The 15,371-nt window shown below is 39.3% G+C and overlaps 1 protein-coding gene across 4 annotated transcripts in view; it reads left to right on the forward strand.

The window, feature by feature from the left end:
* Arhgap32 (Rho GTPase activating protein 32) overlaps positions 1-15,371 on the forward strand; it is a 223,456-nt gene that overhangs the window by 162,124 nt on the left and 45,961 nt on the right. For 3 of the 4 annotated variants that reach the window (XM_029481740.1, XM_029481739.1, XM_021171547.2), the window contains one exon: positions 9,123-9,204. In XM_029481740.1, the coding sequence (XP_029337600.1) occupies positions 9,123-9,204 (82 nt within the window). Of the gene's footprint in view, positions 1-3,794; positions 3,894-9,122; positions 9,205-15,371 lie in introns of those variants that run through there. The other variant, XM_029481741.1, reaches the window with a different exon arrangement.

The following is a 15,371-nucleotide window of genomic DNA, read 5'->3' on the forward strand; positions in this document are numbered from 1 at the left end:
GCCAGGCGTGGTGGCTCACGCCTTTAATCCCAGCACTGGGGAGGCAGAGGCCGGCGGATTTCTGAGTTCAAGGTCAGTCTGGTCTACAGAGTAAGTTCCAGGACAGTCAGAGCTACACAGAGAAACCCTGTGTCGAAAAACCAAAAAAAAAAAAAAAAGAAAGAAAAGTCATATTAGTAACAATTTCATTTAGAACATCACATATTTTCAAGAGCAGAGGGATATATGGTACCTAGAAACTACTTCATAAATGTGTATGCAAGCTGTTCTAAGTGCTTTTTATTAACCTTTAATTCTCACTACTTTAGATGCCGGGTCTTTATATCATATATGGGAAAAAACTTAAACAGCCTACTGTTCAATGCAGAGCCCACATAGAAACAGGCATTCTGTGTAAAGAACAGATAGATCACAGTAGCAATTAATGAACAGTGACCTCTACTTGTCTACTTGTAAAAATAATAGATTATTGCTGTAGAGGAGATGACAGTGGGCCATCTGCTTATAAACTGTTACTTAAGTGATAGGAGACTAGAGACAGGACCAGGGAGATGGCCCAGTTAGATTGCTTCATACACAATCAAGACTACAAAAGTTCAGATTCTCAGAATGTAGGAAATGCTGACTGGGTGTGGAAAAGCTCACTGGGTGTGGGAGTGGGACCTTGCCTCAAGAAGAATAAGGAGAAAGAGCTATAATGATTACCAATATCAACCCTGTCTCCAAACGCACATGTACACATAGATGCTTGCAAACATTTTCACCTATGCACATGCACACAGGCAAAAGACACACACACACATGCACATACACAGAAAGAAAAAATCTAGATGGAGAACTGTAGAGAAGTTGTTTCACTTAATAGGAACAGTAAATGTACGATGCAGCCATGATTAGAACACTACAGATCCAGAACTGAGCTCGGCCTGCCTCAGCTCTGCCTTAGGCCACAGACCTGGGTAAAGTGTATATATTTTCACTCATTGCTGACATACAATTTTCAGGTTGGTGCCATTGTCATCACTGATACTCAGAGATGACTTTGCTACACCCTAGCGTCTTATTACTGTACACCAACAGAACATATCCTACCAAGTGATGGCTGACATTTCAGTCTCACAGAAGCCATTGGTGAGACAGTTAAGTGTAGTAGTTTTTGAGCTCTTCAAATTCTACTTTCTCCCTGCTTGATAAGTGTCTTCTAAGACTTTTCTGTTTGACTCTAAAGTAAGTTACAAATAATACCTCTACCTATGTGCATAAAGGGAGTCCACAGACTTAATGGTATTTAATGAGAAAGCTTAACAAGGGCCATTTATGATTGCATCGGAGAATACAGTCTTACAGCTATCTGTAAGAAGAGATGTGAATGATGTGTATGTTGTATACTGCAGAGCCTTACTGCCTAATGAAAGACAGCCCAAGTAAATGTAGAGATGTACCATGATTGTGTGTTGGTAGGCTGTGGTCTTAAGCTGTTCTTTCTTCCCAGTTTGATCGTAGTTAAAAATCCCCACAAGCTTTTTGTAGAAATTGATAAGCAGATTAAAGAATTCACATGGAAATACAGAGGATGTAAGATAGAAAACCCACCAGTTAGAGAGCAAGCACAGAGTGAAGCTCTGCATAGAGCTTCTGTATCATGAGCTTGTGGGATTGATGCAAATAATAGGTATATATGGAATTGATAAGAAATAGGTAAATAATTCACCTAAAAATCCACCAAAATATAAACCAAACAGGCACGCAGCAGCCCTTCCAGCATTGGGCAAGATTCTAATTCTTCAACCTTGCCACTTGAGTTTGAGGCTAGACTTCATTGTTTTATCTAGGTATTATTGGTGTGGAAATGTAAGTGTTTGTCAGTCAGGTTCTTTTGGTTACACACACACACACACACACACACACACACACTCACATATGCACTAATTTTTTGTTCCTCTTTGAAACCAAGTTCCATTCCTAATGATTTACACAAGAAGAAAGACTGTGTTTATACAAAAGCTTGAACATGAATGTTTATAGCAGCTTTATATACAATAGTCTAAGACTGTAAATGATTATATTATCTGTGATCTACAGACTAACGAATAAGGATACAATAGCATGCATACAATGTAGATTTACCTAGGAATAAAAGGATTTAATAATTTATGCATGTAACAACATGAATGATCTTCAAAATAATGCTGTATAAAAGGAGACAGTGCAGCTTTATTCCACAGGACTTCATTCATACGAAGTTACAGGCAGTTCAAAGTAATGTCCAGTTGTAGTGACCAGGGGTTGCCTGGCAGCAAGGGTAGAGGGCAAGATGTGAGGAAGGAAACCTTTGGGTTGGGTTGATGATGTTTATATAAGCTCCCTTGACTTGGTTTCAGAACTTGTTACGATATGGTTTTAAAGGCACACAGTTCATTGTTTACCAATTGAATTCAAGAAGAGTAAAAGAAAAAATTATATCCAACCAAGCTGAAAACTTTTGTGTCCTCCACCCATTTACTCTTCTTCACGTCACCTTGTAGGTTTGCTGTTACCTTTACTACGCTGTTCTTGCAGACTTCCAGTGACATTCTGCTTCTTATGCCTCTCGGCCCTTCTACTTCCAAAGTCCTGTCACTACTGATTTCTTCCTAAAACAGACCTTCTGTCCCTCTGATATTCAGAACTTGCTGGTTTCCTTTTCTACAGAAAGAACTTCAAACTCCTTGCTGTGACAAAATGACCAGTCATGCCTCAGCTCACCTGTTCTCATTCGTTCTCTGTCTCTGGCTTATATTTCGGTGATCTACCATTTAAAAAGATATAATTATTTTTATTACGAGTAGGAAAGTTTTGCCTGTGTACATGTAAGAGCACTGAGTGTGTGTGTATGTGTGTGTGTGTGTGTGTGTGTGTGTGTGTGTGTGTGTGTGGTACTGATAGAGGCCAGAAATGCAGCACTGAATCCCCTGGAATGAAGTATGAAGTTACAGGCATTTGTGAACTGCCATGTAGGTCCTGGGAACTGAGTCCAAGTCCTCTGCAAGAGTAGCAAGTACTCTTATCTGCTGACTAATGGTTTATTGAATAAACTTACTTGTCAACCATATTTAACCATTAACTCACTCCAACTTAAACATACTACTCTTTTTTGTTCTTGTGTCTTTTTAAACAGTAAAGGAAATTAATTGTTTTAAGGCAGTTATAATTTATTTTGTCTTTTTTGGTATTTCCTTGATTTAACCCAGAAAAGAAACAGAATCTCCTCAGGTGTTTGCCATTCAAGAGATACCTCTGCCCCATTCTCCAAGTTGTGATTGAACATTCCCTTGTTCTTGCATTTCCCATCGCCTACTTCTTGTATTTACTGTCTTCAGCCAGTCTCAAGTCTTAAGTTTATCATTATATTAAAGCTGATAAAAATATTTTCTCCCCAGCCCTCACAAATGTGTAGTTGGGACCCATACTCTTAAAACAAAAGGCAAATGAACACGAGAGAGCTAAGCTGTATTAGCATGCCATGCATGTAACATGAGACAACCCCAGTGGACAGAAACTTCAAGAGGTGGCCTAGAGGCTCACTTACCTCCCGCACAGAGACTTTTGGGAGATGTGGCAATGCTAGGAAAAGCAATCCCAAAGGTGGGGAACTAGTGAAGAGACAGACTGTAGGAAGGTTAAAGAGCTAGAGGAGTCAGGTTGGTTCCAAGAGCCACCCCACCCCGCTCCCCAGTGCCATTGCTAGGCTGGTACTGAGGATGAATGAGATTAAATATTCTCTAGGGTGGAGGAGGGAGAACTCAGACCTTTGACCTGCCTCAGGCCAGGCCTTCTTAGACTTTTTTCCTCAGACCCTTTTCACTGGAGAACAACCCATGAACTGGAACTAGAGAACGGCCCTGGGTACACAGGTATAAAAATGTAGAAATAGAAATTCAACATTTACTGATAATAAATCGTAAATTTATTTTAAACAGTTCTTTGATATACATATGGTTTTATTACTTATTGATGATATACTTCTTTACATACATATTAAAACTTGACCACAGGTTTATACTGCAAGATATAGGACATCATCAACATTTATATTTGATCATACTTGATTTTTTAGCCATCAATGCTAAGTTTAACACTTTGAATAAATACCTAATATAACATTAGAAGTATGTTTAGGGCCATTTCAGAAAGTGTTGGAAGTCCTGTCTTAAGTTCTGATCAAAATGTATTTATGATTTTTATTAAACAAGACTCAAACAGCAGGGTATTTTTGCTTTGTTTTTGTTTTTGTTTTTGTTTGTTTTGAGGTAGAATCTCTCTACATAGCCCTGGCTATCCTTATAGACCAGTCCGGCTGCTAACTCACAGATATCTTCCTGCTTCTGTGTGCTGGGATTAAAGGTGTCTCCCAACATACTCTGCCAAACAGCAGTTTAAAAATCAAGCATTCTAATAAAACGGTATTTCAGAGATGCACTATTTGATAGTTACTGAAAAGTGATGGCAGGAAATTGGAAGTCTTTGTTTTAAACCATCATGTTTCTGTAAGAACAGAAAATTTTGCATATATAGTAAAACCACTGTAAATTTTAACATTCAGTAGTCTCAAATCTAATCCGAGCCATTGTGTGTACTCCATGGTGTGGTGGTGTGTGTAGTACAAGTGTGTCTGTTGTGTGCTCAGAGCCCAAACTACAGTTCTATGAGACAGAGGAAGGAAGCGCTTCCACAGACAGCTTAGGCTCATTGATATTTGATTTGTAATTACGTTTTGGTCATTGCGAATGCAGAAATGTTTTACTATTGCCAATTTTTTATGACCCCATAGGCAGAGGGAAGACAGAGTTCCCCTGGATTTTGTCTTCAGCTCACTATTCTTTGCATTCTGGGGAGGTAGACTCTAGTTTTCTTTTCTTTTCTTTTTTCCTTTTTTTTTTTCTCTTTTTGGTTTTTCGAGACAGGGTTTCTCTGTGTAGCCCTGGCTGTCCTGGAACTTACTCTGTAGACCAGGTTGGCCCCAAACTCAGAAATCTGCCTGCCTCTGCCTCCGGAGTGCTGGGATTAAAGGCGTGCCCCACCACTGCCTGGCTTGACTCTAGTTTTCTTGAACAGCCATAAATCACAAGTATTCTCCTAAACCCAAATCTGTGACATCACATGCCATGTGTCATTTCTGGCGTAATGCACAAACATTTGTATGATTCTTTTTATTTCTCATATCTAAGCTTTCATCAGTATCAGATTGCAGTCTTCCTGACATTTCTTCTCTTGACTGAGGTGGCACAGTACTTTACAAGTTCTGGCTGTTTTTCTGTTGTTTGGACCAGGTTATGCTCTAATATTCGACCTCTACATTTTGGGGAGAATTAACTTCTCATTTTCTGTGTTCTGGGCTCCTCTTTACCGGTGGAGCTTTAAATAGCATGTTTCTGTCAGTTCCAAGATTGATATCCCAATCTCTGACCTCATTTCTGAATCTCAAACCAGTCTCCCAGGCTGTAGAACTATCTTTTTCTAATGGAAATTGGAGAGTGGGCATTTCAGAAGACATCATGATATGTTTTTGTGGGAGATGAAGAGTATAGGGAGAGGAGCAACTTAAGTAGAACCCGGAGTGAGACTTGTTCACCACCAGTGTGTGCAACCACAAATGAACTAAGGTATTGAGAACTTACCCTCCGCTTTTCAGGTCTCTTATTGCAGTAGCTTCTGCCTGGTTTGTTTTGTTTTGTCTCTTCTTTTTTGAAAAATACTGACTTCTACTTTTAGCAACTCATTGGAGCAGCTGGATCTAGTTTTAAAATGTTAAACAATTTTTAAAGTGTTAAACTGTAACCTGTCATCTGTTTGTATGAGAAGGTGGAGGGAAGGGCCTGGAGGTCTGACTGGGGTGAGTCTAAAACAAAGTAGGCTCTCTCAGAATGGTTGTGGCAAGGAGAAAAATGTGAATTTCTTAGAATTCCTATTGGGTTAGATATTCTCGGGTATGTGATTTTCTTTAGAAATAGAACATGTAGATATAAAAAAAGTATTAGTTTTCTTTGGGGTGTTGCTGGATTTGGTTTGGCACAAGATTAATATGGAAAGAAATTAAGGACTTTGGCTTAAATGTTCAAATGGTCAACAGGGTGTTCATACCAGATAGAAAAAAACAAGGGGAAGTATAGGTATGAACGTATTAGAATCCCTTGAATTTTAGCATTGGTTATGGAATAGAAACACCAGAGATTTAGGGGGGCAGGTGTTGTGGTAAATCTCTCCAACCCAAATATGCCCCAGCAATGAAAACACAGCACAGTTAATCTGATTACATGCTGCGCGCCTAGATTGGGCAGATTTATGCTACACTACCATCTTCCATAGCTTTGCAGATCTACTGCTACACTACCATCTTCCACATCTATGAGACCCCTTAGAACTTGTGGTTTCTCCAGGCCTTGTGCTTCTGCTCCACTTTTCTTTTTCTTCCTCCTCCTCTGCATCCTCTCCCTCTTCCATTTTCTCCTTTCTCTCTCCCTCCCACCTTCTGCTCCACCTTCCTTTTTTGTCTGCCCAATCAACAGCTCTCCTTTATTTTACAAATTAAGGTGGGAAGCAGGTTTACAGGAAATCACCTGAGTGCTGACTCATTCCTTGTTCGCAACCTCTCCCAGGAGAATGGAATTAACATCAAATAAAATTAGTCCCAGGGCTAGCCACAACCGGTAGGAAATTTTACTGAGAAAAGAAGAAATTGGAGTTTTAACTTTCTGAAGCCAAATAATTCCCACTGAAGAAATCTGGTGTGACTGAGCAGCAATGGAACTGTGCTTATTAGCTCAAAGCCTTTGCTCCTCTGAAACCCTTGTTCCTCTCACCGTAAAGTAAACCTACAGGGTTTGTGAAGTCAGTGATAGCATTGCTGCGGTGAGGTTGAAATTCCTTTGTAATATAATAATAATAGGAACACAGACTCTGTTTGCCTTCCTCAAATATATACAACTGTTTTAAATAATAGATCCTTTCACCATTAGGGATACTTAAGAAACAGCAAAATAAGAAAAAAAGGTAGATGTTGGTTGTCTACAGTGGAGTCAGCAGCTTAATGATGATTAGGCAAAGGCCTCTACGATTCTCTAGGTTTTCATCGTGGTTAGGTGATGGCTGAGATGCCTAAAAGCCCAAGAGAGACAGTATCGTAGCCTGACTCCTATTGTATTCACATATGCATTAGTTTCGTTGGAATGCCAAATCTAGAACTGAATATTTGATTTGCCCAACGTTACAGTGTGTGAAGAAGTGTGCCAAGAACAGGGATTAAAGTGAGGGATTCAGTTGATCTGCTATAAATCTGCACAGAGTAGGAACGGACTTTTTCCGTATGCCTAAATCGTACATTGAGACAAACTTAAAAGGTAAACGTAGTGTATACATGATGACGTCGTCTCCTGAAGAACGCCACCAAGCTGTGGACAGGTTCCGTAGGGAAGTGATCAGAAACTCCTTAACCTGCCAAGCTTCGGATAGCACCTGAGTTCAAGGACTAGGCTAGTATTTTTACTTTAACTCTGGAAGTGTACACAGTGCGTTTCCTCCTTTCAGAAGTTGAGAAACTGATTATTCAAGGCTCAGCCTAGAAAGTGAGTGAGCTATTTTCCAATCTAGTCTTTATGCCAGGTTTCAGGTGTTTATAAATTGAACAGAATTAAGATATTATGGGAGGAATGACATTTGCGAGCACCTTAGCTATGTACACAGAGAAAGAAAGATGGTATAAATCATCTACTCCTCCTGCGGAGGAGCTAGAGCCCCCAGTCTTCACTAGCCAGCATACTAGGGTAATAACAGCACTTGGCAAGTGATTACTATATGCACTCTAGTTAGACTAACCTGTCTAACACTCATACACGCCCTTTTGAGATAATTATTATCATTGTGTTTGGAGAAGAGAACTGAGTTACAAAGAGGCCAAGTTGCTTACCTAATGTATCAAGTGGCCTCTTGCTTTAGACACGGATGTCAGTCCGTGTGCCACACATCATCTTGTAGAATACATACAAGGAAAAAAGGGGATTTTAAAGTTGGTTCTTATACAGTCTAACCAATCTTGCAAGGATTTTTACTTGTTTGGAGAAACAGAAGTTGAATAAAATATGTGATAGAAGAATTTTACTAATAAAACATATTTAATACATCATTTTGCAAGACATGGCTTTAATAATCCCCAATTCAAAAATTTTAGGCAGAACTGATCATCTATTAACTCCTTTTCAACTTACTCTGTGATTATGTTTTTATAGTTTTAAGATGTACCATAGAATATTCATCCAGAAATTAAAATAATGATGTAGCAAACAAGTCTGTGAAAATAACCCCACACAGATGGAAGCTACACAGCTCAGAACTTTATGAGTCACGCTCTTGGAAGAGTCTCATTCTTCCTCAGTCTGTCAACACAGGGAGATGCAGCAGGACGGAGTTTTCATATTTCGCCTTTAACATCTGCTGCATGGTGTCCCGTTTTTATCCCTATCTGAGGAAACATCTATAAATATTGGTAAAGATTTTCATTATACATTTTCTCAGATTGTTTATCTCTGTATCCATTCTCTTGGCCACACCATACCTCCGAGTGCCTGGAATGCGGTATTTTCTAGATACATCTTGTTAGGGTTTCACCTAAGGCTGTGCAGGCAGCGCTGCTGTAAGGGCAGCATGGCATGCTCTGCAATGCCAGGCTGAGGCACTGGGTAGAACGACCTTTTTCTTCCTTTCTTCTTACCTGCCCTGCTGATTCCTTAGCAATAGTGAGTATTGTAATTTTAAATGAGTCAATATTTCAGAAATTTATTTTTACTATGTTAATTTTAAATGAAAGCCATAGAAAAGTGAAGAAGATACTCATGAAACAATTTGAATTATGGCAGAAACTAACAAAGAAGACTTGGATATTTGGACTGAAAACTACACATAGCTTCATATATTCATAGCAACCGATTGTTTATTATTTGTTTGTGTGACTGTCATCTGGTATCCAGAGCCTTGGAATATTAGAATCATTTGGGAAGGGCTGCGGAGTACATTACTGGAATTGAATTGGCAGTGTTCACACACTGGTCTATTTGCTGGATTGGAATCCTCTCTTTGTTGCTTTTCTTTAGGTGGGACTCTTCCCTGGTCATTGTGTCGAGTTAATTAACCAGAAAGTTCCTCAGTCAGTGACCAACTCAGTGCCAAAACCAGGTGAGTTCCCCCTTTGCCCTCTGTGTCACTGTGCCCAGCTGGCTGCAGATACGTGCACTATATTTGAAAACAAGTGTTTTGCTTGCTTTGCTGTTCTTTGCATTTATTGATGTAACACATGTTTTATATGGTTTTGATTTTTAAGTGCTTTCCTTTTGTGTAGAGCGTGTTACAAAAGGTTTATGTGCATTTCAGTGTTGGGTAATTTTAATGGACTGTGGGTTAGGTTAAGCTTTGTCATTATTTGCTTTTACAGGTATCTAGTAGGAGTCTAGGTAGTGGTGGATAGGTGAGTAAAAGTTAGAGAAGTGACATGGTCTGTAATCCCAGTATATGGGAGGGAGAGGCAGGAAAATCAGAAGTTCAAGACCAGGCGCACGCACACACACATACACACACACACACACACACACACACACACACAGAAGTGAAAGAAAGAGACAGGCTGACCAACCTACCTAATCTGGGTGGTATGACTGACTAGTTGAAAATTAAAAGATGTAAAGAGCATGTATTTTATCTTCAAGAATGGGCATAAAACAGTTTTGAACAGCCTTTCTTCATGTGTTTGCTTCTGGTATGTAAATATGCACCACAGGCTGCAGAGGCTATGAAGCTGTAAGTGGTTTATGGGATGAAGAGATGGGGATTTTTAATGTATGCGACAGGCTTTACCTGGGTGGGATTCTGCTGAATTCCCAGTGGAGGATGCCTGGTTTCATATGCATTTTTATTTTCTAAAGAAATTGTCGAATTGTGTAGGGCAGCTTGACGCAAACCTTCAATTTTCCTGCCTCTGCCTACTGAGCATTAGGATTAGAGCTGTATGCTAGCTGCATGGCTTGACATAAATGTTTAAAAAGAAAAACAAGCCCGGTGTGGTGGCGCATGCCTTTAATTCCAGCACTCCAGAGGCAGAGGCAGGAGGATTTGTGAGTTCGAGGACAGCCTGGTCTACAGAGTGAATTCCAGGACAGCCAGGGCTACACAGAGAAACACTGTCTCGAAAAAACAAACAAACAAACAAACAAACAAACAAACAAACAAACCCCAAAAAACCAGAATTAATTTTGGAGGGAACAAGAAGTGAAATCATATATTCCTTTGTTTCTTTCTTTTTATTTTAATGAAAGAAGGAGAAATTTCTGGGCCCTAAAACTCATTTGAGCTGTTTTTCCTGAAGCACCCTGAGAGTTTAGGACTCATGGTTTGAAGCAGGAAGAGAGAAGCTCCCTGCTCCCTGTGGAGTGCTCTGCCTGGTCTGCTCTCAGCACCCATCAGGCAGTGCGTGCCGGACATGTGGGAGTGCGGAAGGGGAGCAGTCTTTCACCGGGTACCTATTTCATCATGGGTTAGGGATCATTGTTCCAGTTTCTTTCGTGCCCGTTTGTTTATTTTAGAGAGACTAAATTTATTTCTCAGTAAGGAAAAGTATTCAGAATAGTCTTGTCTTGCACGTCTGCTTGAGCCAGGATTCTCTCTCATCTTCAAGCAATTTTTTCCCTCTTTAGAGTATTTGATTGATAAATATTTGTCAGTAGCTTTGGTGATTATGTTTCTTTTACAGTATGGCATTAGTCATGTAAAAGGCATTTTAAATATAATTTATATACCATGAAGTTCACCCTTTTAAAATTCATAATTCAGGGCTGCAGGCAAGATGGCTTCACAGGTTAAGATGCTTGTCACCTGAGTTCCATCCCCAGCAAGAACTGATGTAGAGGCCATGGAGGCGTACTGCTTACTGGCTTGCTCAGCTTGCTTTCTTATAGAATCTAGGACTACCAGCCCACACACAATAGGCTGGGCCCTCCCCCATCAGTCACTAAATAAAATCAACCGAAGGTTTATTTACAGCCTATCTTATGGAGGAATTGTTTTAGTTGAGGTTCCCTCCTCTTAGGTGATGTCAGCTTGAGACATAAAACTAGCCAGCTCAATCAGGAAGTGGAGATATGAATGCAGCTGGCTCCTTCCTCTTTTCCCTTTTTATTCAGTATGGGAATGTAGTCCGTGAGACAGTACTGTCCACATTCAGAGTAAGTTCCCCCGGTAAGTCTCTGTAGAAACCCCATAAATATGCTCATAGGCATATTTATATACCCAAATCATCTAGGTGGTCCATATGTTTTTTTTTTTTAATTTTTTTTTTTAGATTTATTTATTATTATATCTAAGTACACTGTAGCTGTCTTCAGATGCACCAGAAGAGGGCGTCAGCTCTCATTATGGGTGGTTGTGAGCCACCATGTGGTTGCTGGGATTTGAACTCAGGACCTTCGAAGAGCAGTCGGGTACTCTTAACCACTGAGCCATCTCACCAGCCCGGTCCATATGTTTATTGTCCATTTATATTTATTCTAGTGAGAACTGTTTGATTTACTTGCCCATTTATTGATTGAATAATTTGTGGGGAAATCTTTATAGTCTAGATAGTAACCTCTTCTGACGTGTACAGTTGACCAAGATTTTAACCTGTTCTGTAAACCATCTCTTCACTCTAATAATTGCTTTCTTTTCTGTGCAGACAATTTTTAATTTCATGCACCTGTAGTTTGTCAGATCTTGAAATTATTTCCTCAGCTATTAGAGGCTTTTTCAGAAAGTCCTTTCATGTGCCTATATCTTAAAGTGTTTTTGTATTTTTTTTTCTCTCTAGCTGTTTCAGAATTTCAATTCTTATATAAAGTTTCAGAACATACATTAAGTTTTGATACATTTTGAACTGATCTTTGCACGGTGCCGATCTGGCTTCATTCTTTTGCATGTGTATATCTACTTTCCCAGAAAGGATTTCTTTAATTCTATATATGCCTTGAAAGATCATTAAGTGGCTTACGTTACATGGCTTGTTTCTAGACATTTCATTGCTCTTCTCTTCAGAGAGAGGGGCAGGCAAGAGAGGAGAGCGAGCCACCTGCCGTGTTGTTGGGATGCTATAGTGTGATTTTAGGTCTGGTCTCGTGATGTAACTACCCGTGCTTTTACTGCCTAGGGTCTCTTTGGCTGGTCAACACTCTTGTGCTTCAGTCAAGATTCTTTTTTTCCAGTTCGTTGAAGACTGTTGTTAGGATTTTAGTAGGGATTACATTGAGTATATAGATAACTTGGTAATACAGCCATTTTCACAATATTAATTCTTCTAATAAATAATCATGGGAAGGCTTTCTCTTTTTATCCAATTTTTTTATTAGATATTTTCTTCATTTACATTTCAAATGCTATCCCAAAAGTCCCTTATACCCTCCCCCGACCCTGCTCTCCAACCCACCCACTCCCGATTCCTGGCCCTGGTATTCCCCTGTACTGGGGCATATAAAGTTTGCAAGACCAAGGGCCTCTCCTCTCAATGATGGCTGATTAGGCCATCCTCTGCTATATATGCAGCTAGAGATGGGAAGTCTTTCTATTTTCTAGTGCCTGCTTCCATTTCTTCCTTTTGTTTCTTAAAATCTTCATAAATGTCATTCACCTTGTTTAGGCTTAATCTTAGGTAGTTATTTTATTTTTTAACCTATAGTGATTTTCCCCCCTCTGGATGTCTTTCTCAGCACATTCATTGTTGGTGTGTAGAAAAGCTACTGACCTTTATATGTTGATATGTACCTTCTACCTTGTTAAAAGTGTTCATTTATACCGGGCAGTGGTAGTGAATGCCTTTAATTCCAGCACTCGGAAGCCAAAGGCAGGAATTTCTGAGTTCGAGGCCATCTTGGTCTACAGAGTGAGTTCCAGGACAGCCAGGACTGCACAGAGAAAAACCCTGTCTCAAAAAACAAAACAAACAAACAAAACAACAACAAAATGTTTTTTTTTATTAGATCTAAGAGTCTTCTGGGGGCCGTTCTGTAGGGTATTCTAAGCTGTGTGCAGAGAAGGACAATGTGCCCCTTACCTGTTTATGTTCATTTGACACTTTCTCTGCCCTTACTCTTTAGTTAAGACTTTAAGCACTGTACTGAATTAAGAGTGTAGTGATTGGATACCTTTATCTTTCTCCTGATTTAGAGGCTATGCTGTCAGTTCCCCTCTTATTGTAACATTGACTATAGGTTTACCGTAGGTAGCCTTTATTATATTTAGTTTGTTCCTTCTTATTCTTCATTTTTTTCAAGAATTTTTATTTCTCAAACTTTATCAAAGGCATTTTTCCATATAATTAGATTATCACCAGATTTCAATCCTTAAGTCTATTTATATGATTCCTTTTGTTTGTTAAACCATCTGTGCTAGTTAGTTTTTTTGTCAACATGACACAAGCTGAGTCATGGGGAAGAAGGAACCTTAATTGAGAAAATGCCTCCTTATCACACTGGCCTGTGTAGGGGTACCCCCTTGATTAACATTGATGTGGGAGGACCCAGCCCACTGTGGACATGTGGTCCTTGGTCATATAAAAAAGGAACCATAGAAATCAAGCCAATAAGCAACATTCCTCTATTGCCTCTGCCTCAGTCCCTGCCTTGACTCCCTGCCCTGACTGTTCTTTAGTGATGGATTGTGACTTGGGAGTTGTAAGTTGAAACAACCTTTTTCCTTCCTGCGTAGCTTTTGGTCATAATGGTTTATCATAGAAGCAAGCTAAGATACCATCCTTGAAGCCTGAAGCAAAGCGAACATGGTCATGATGTTTGGTCTTAATGTGCTCTTGGGTTTTTTTGCAAATATTTTTTTGGGAGTTCTTGTGTCTCTATTCATTTTGGAAATCGGTCTGTGATTTTTCTCTGTTTGTTGTGTCTTTCCCTGTTCTTAATATTTGGACAACACTCAGATTCACAGAAGGGTTAGATGGTGTTCCTTCTCTTTGTATATGGAACAGTTTGAGAAGAACTAAGTCTTCTTTGGAAGTTTGGTAGAAGTCAGTGGTGAATCTTTTGAGTCCTGAGATTGGGGGGGGGGGGGGCGTGGTGGAGGAGAAGATCTCTTTTCCTTTTCAATATCATCAATTGTTGTGGATCTTTTAAAGTTGTTTTTAATCTCTTAATTTTTGTGGGTTATATGTTTCTTAGGTTTTTTTAATTTATATTTTCCAGTTTCAGAATATGATTTCAATTTTTTTTTTCCGAGACAGGGTTTCTCTGGGTATTCCTGTCTATTCTAGAACTCACTCTGTAGACCAGGCTGGCCTCGAGCTCAGAAATCCACCTGCCTCTGTCTCCCAAGTGCTGGAATTAAAGGTGTGTGCCACCACTACCCGGCTCAATCTGAATTTTATTGGAATTTGATGTACCTCTTTTTTTTAATGTTTAATTTTTTTATTTTGAGTATTCTGGCTTTTGATTTTAGATAGGGCTTTATCACTCTTTTCCCCTCCCAGCCCCTCAAAGAGACAACTCTTTGGTTCATGTCTTCTTTATCTTGTTAGTCTCTGAGTGACCATTTCATTATTTTTCCTTTTGGTGTTTATTATTTCTCTCCTTCTGCTGTTTTGTATTGGTCTTGATTTTTCTATGGCTTTAAAGTACATCATTATGTTTATTTAAGCTCTGTGAGTTTTTAATCTAAGGATCCATTCTGTAACCTTCATTTTTTTTTCTGTTTTTGCTGCATCTCAGAGGTTTATTTTCACTTAGCAATATTTTTGTATTCTCCCTGACTTCTTTAGTGTCCATTGGTCATTCAAGAATATGTTGTTCAATATCCCAATTATTTATGTAGTTTGAGGTTTTATAGAAAGTAGATAGATGATATTGATACTAGGTGTATTGCACTAAAATCTCAACTTGATTATATTTATTAAGACTGGTCATATGACCTAGAATGTGGTCCACTTTAGAGACTGTTAATTGAGCCTTAGAGAGGAGTGTATATTCTGTAATTTTTGGATGGAAGATTCTCTGTTATGTCCACTTCATGTATGGTGCAGTTTAACTTTGAGGTGTATTTGTTGATGTTCAATCTGGTTGATGTACTTATTGCTATGAGTGGGGTACTGAAACTGCCCATCATATTGTCTTAGAGCACATCTATCCTGTCTGCCAGTATTTGTTAATGACATTGGGAACTCTAACATTTGGTATACATATACTGACAGCTGTTATCTTTGTTTTTCTCTTTGTTATTAACTAGTGGCCTTTTGATATCTTCTTCTGCTTTGGGTTTGTAATCTACTGGATAACATCCGATGCGCCTGTTTCCTTGGTCTCTGCTGTGACCAGCCAGGTGTA

Source organism: Mus caroli, chromosome 9, assembly GCF_900094665.2.
Source record: "Mus caroli chromosome 9, CAROLI_EIJ_v1.1, whole genome shotgun sequence".
Lineage (NCBI taxonomy): Eukaryota > Metazoa > Chordata > Mammalia > Rodentia > Muridae > Mus > Mus caroli.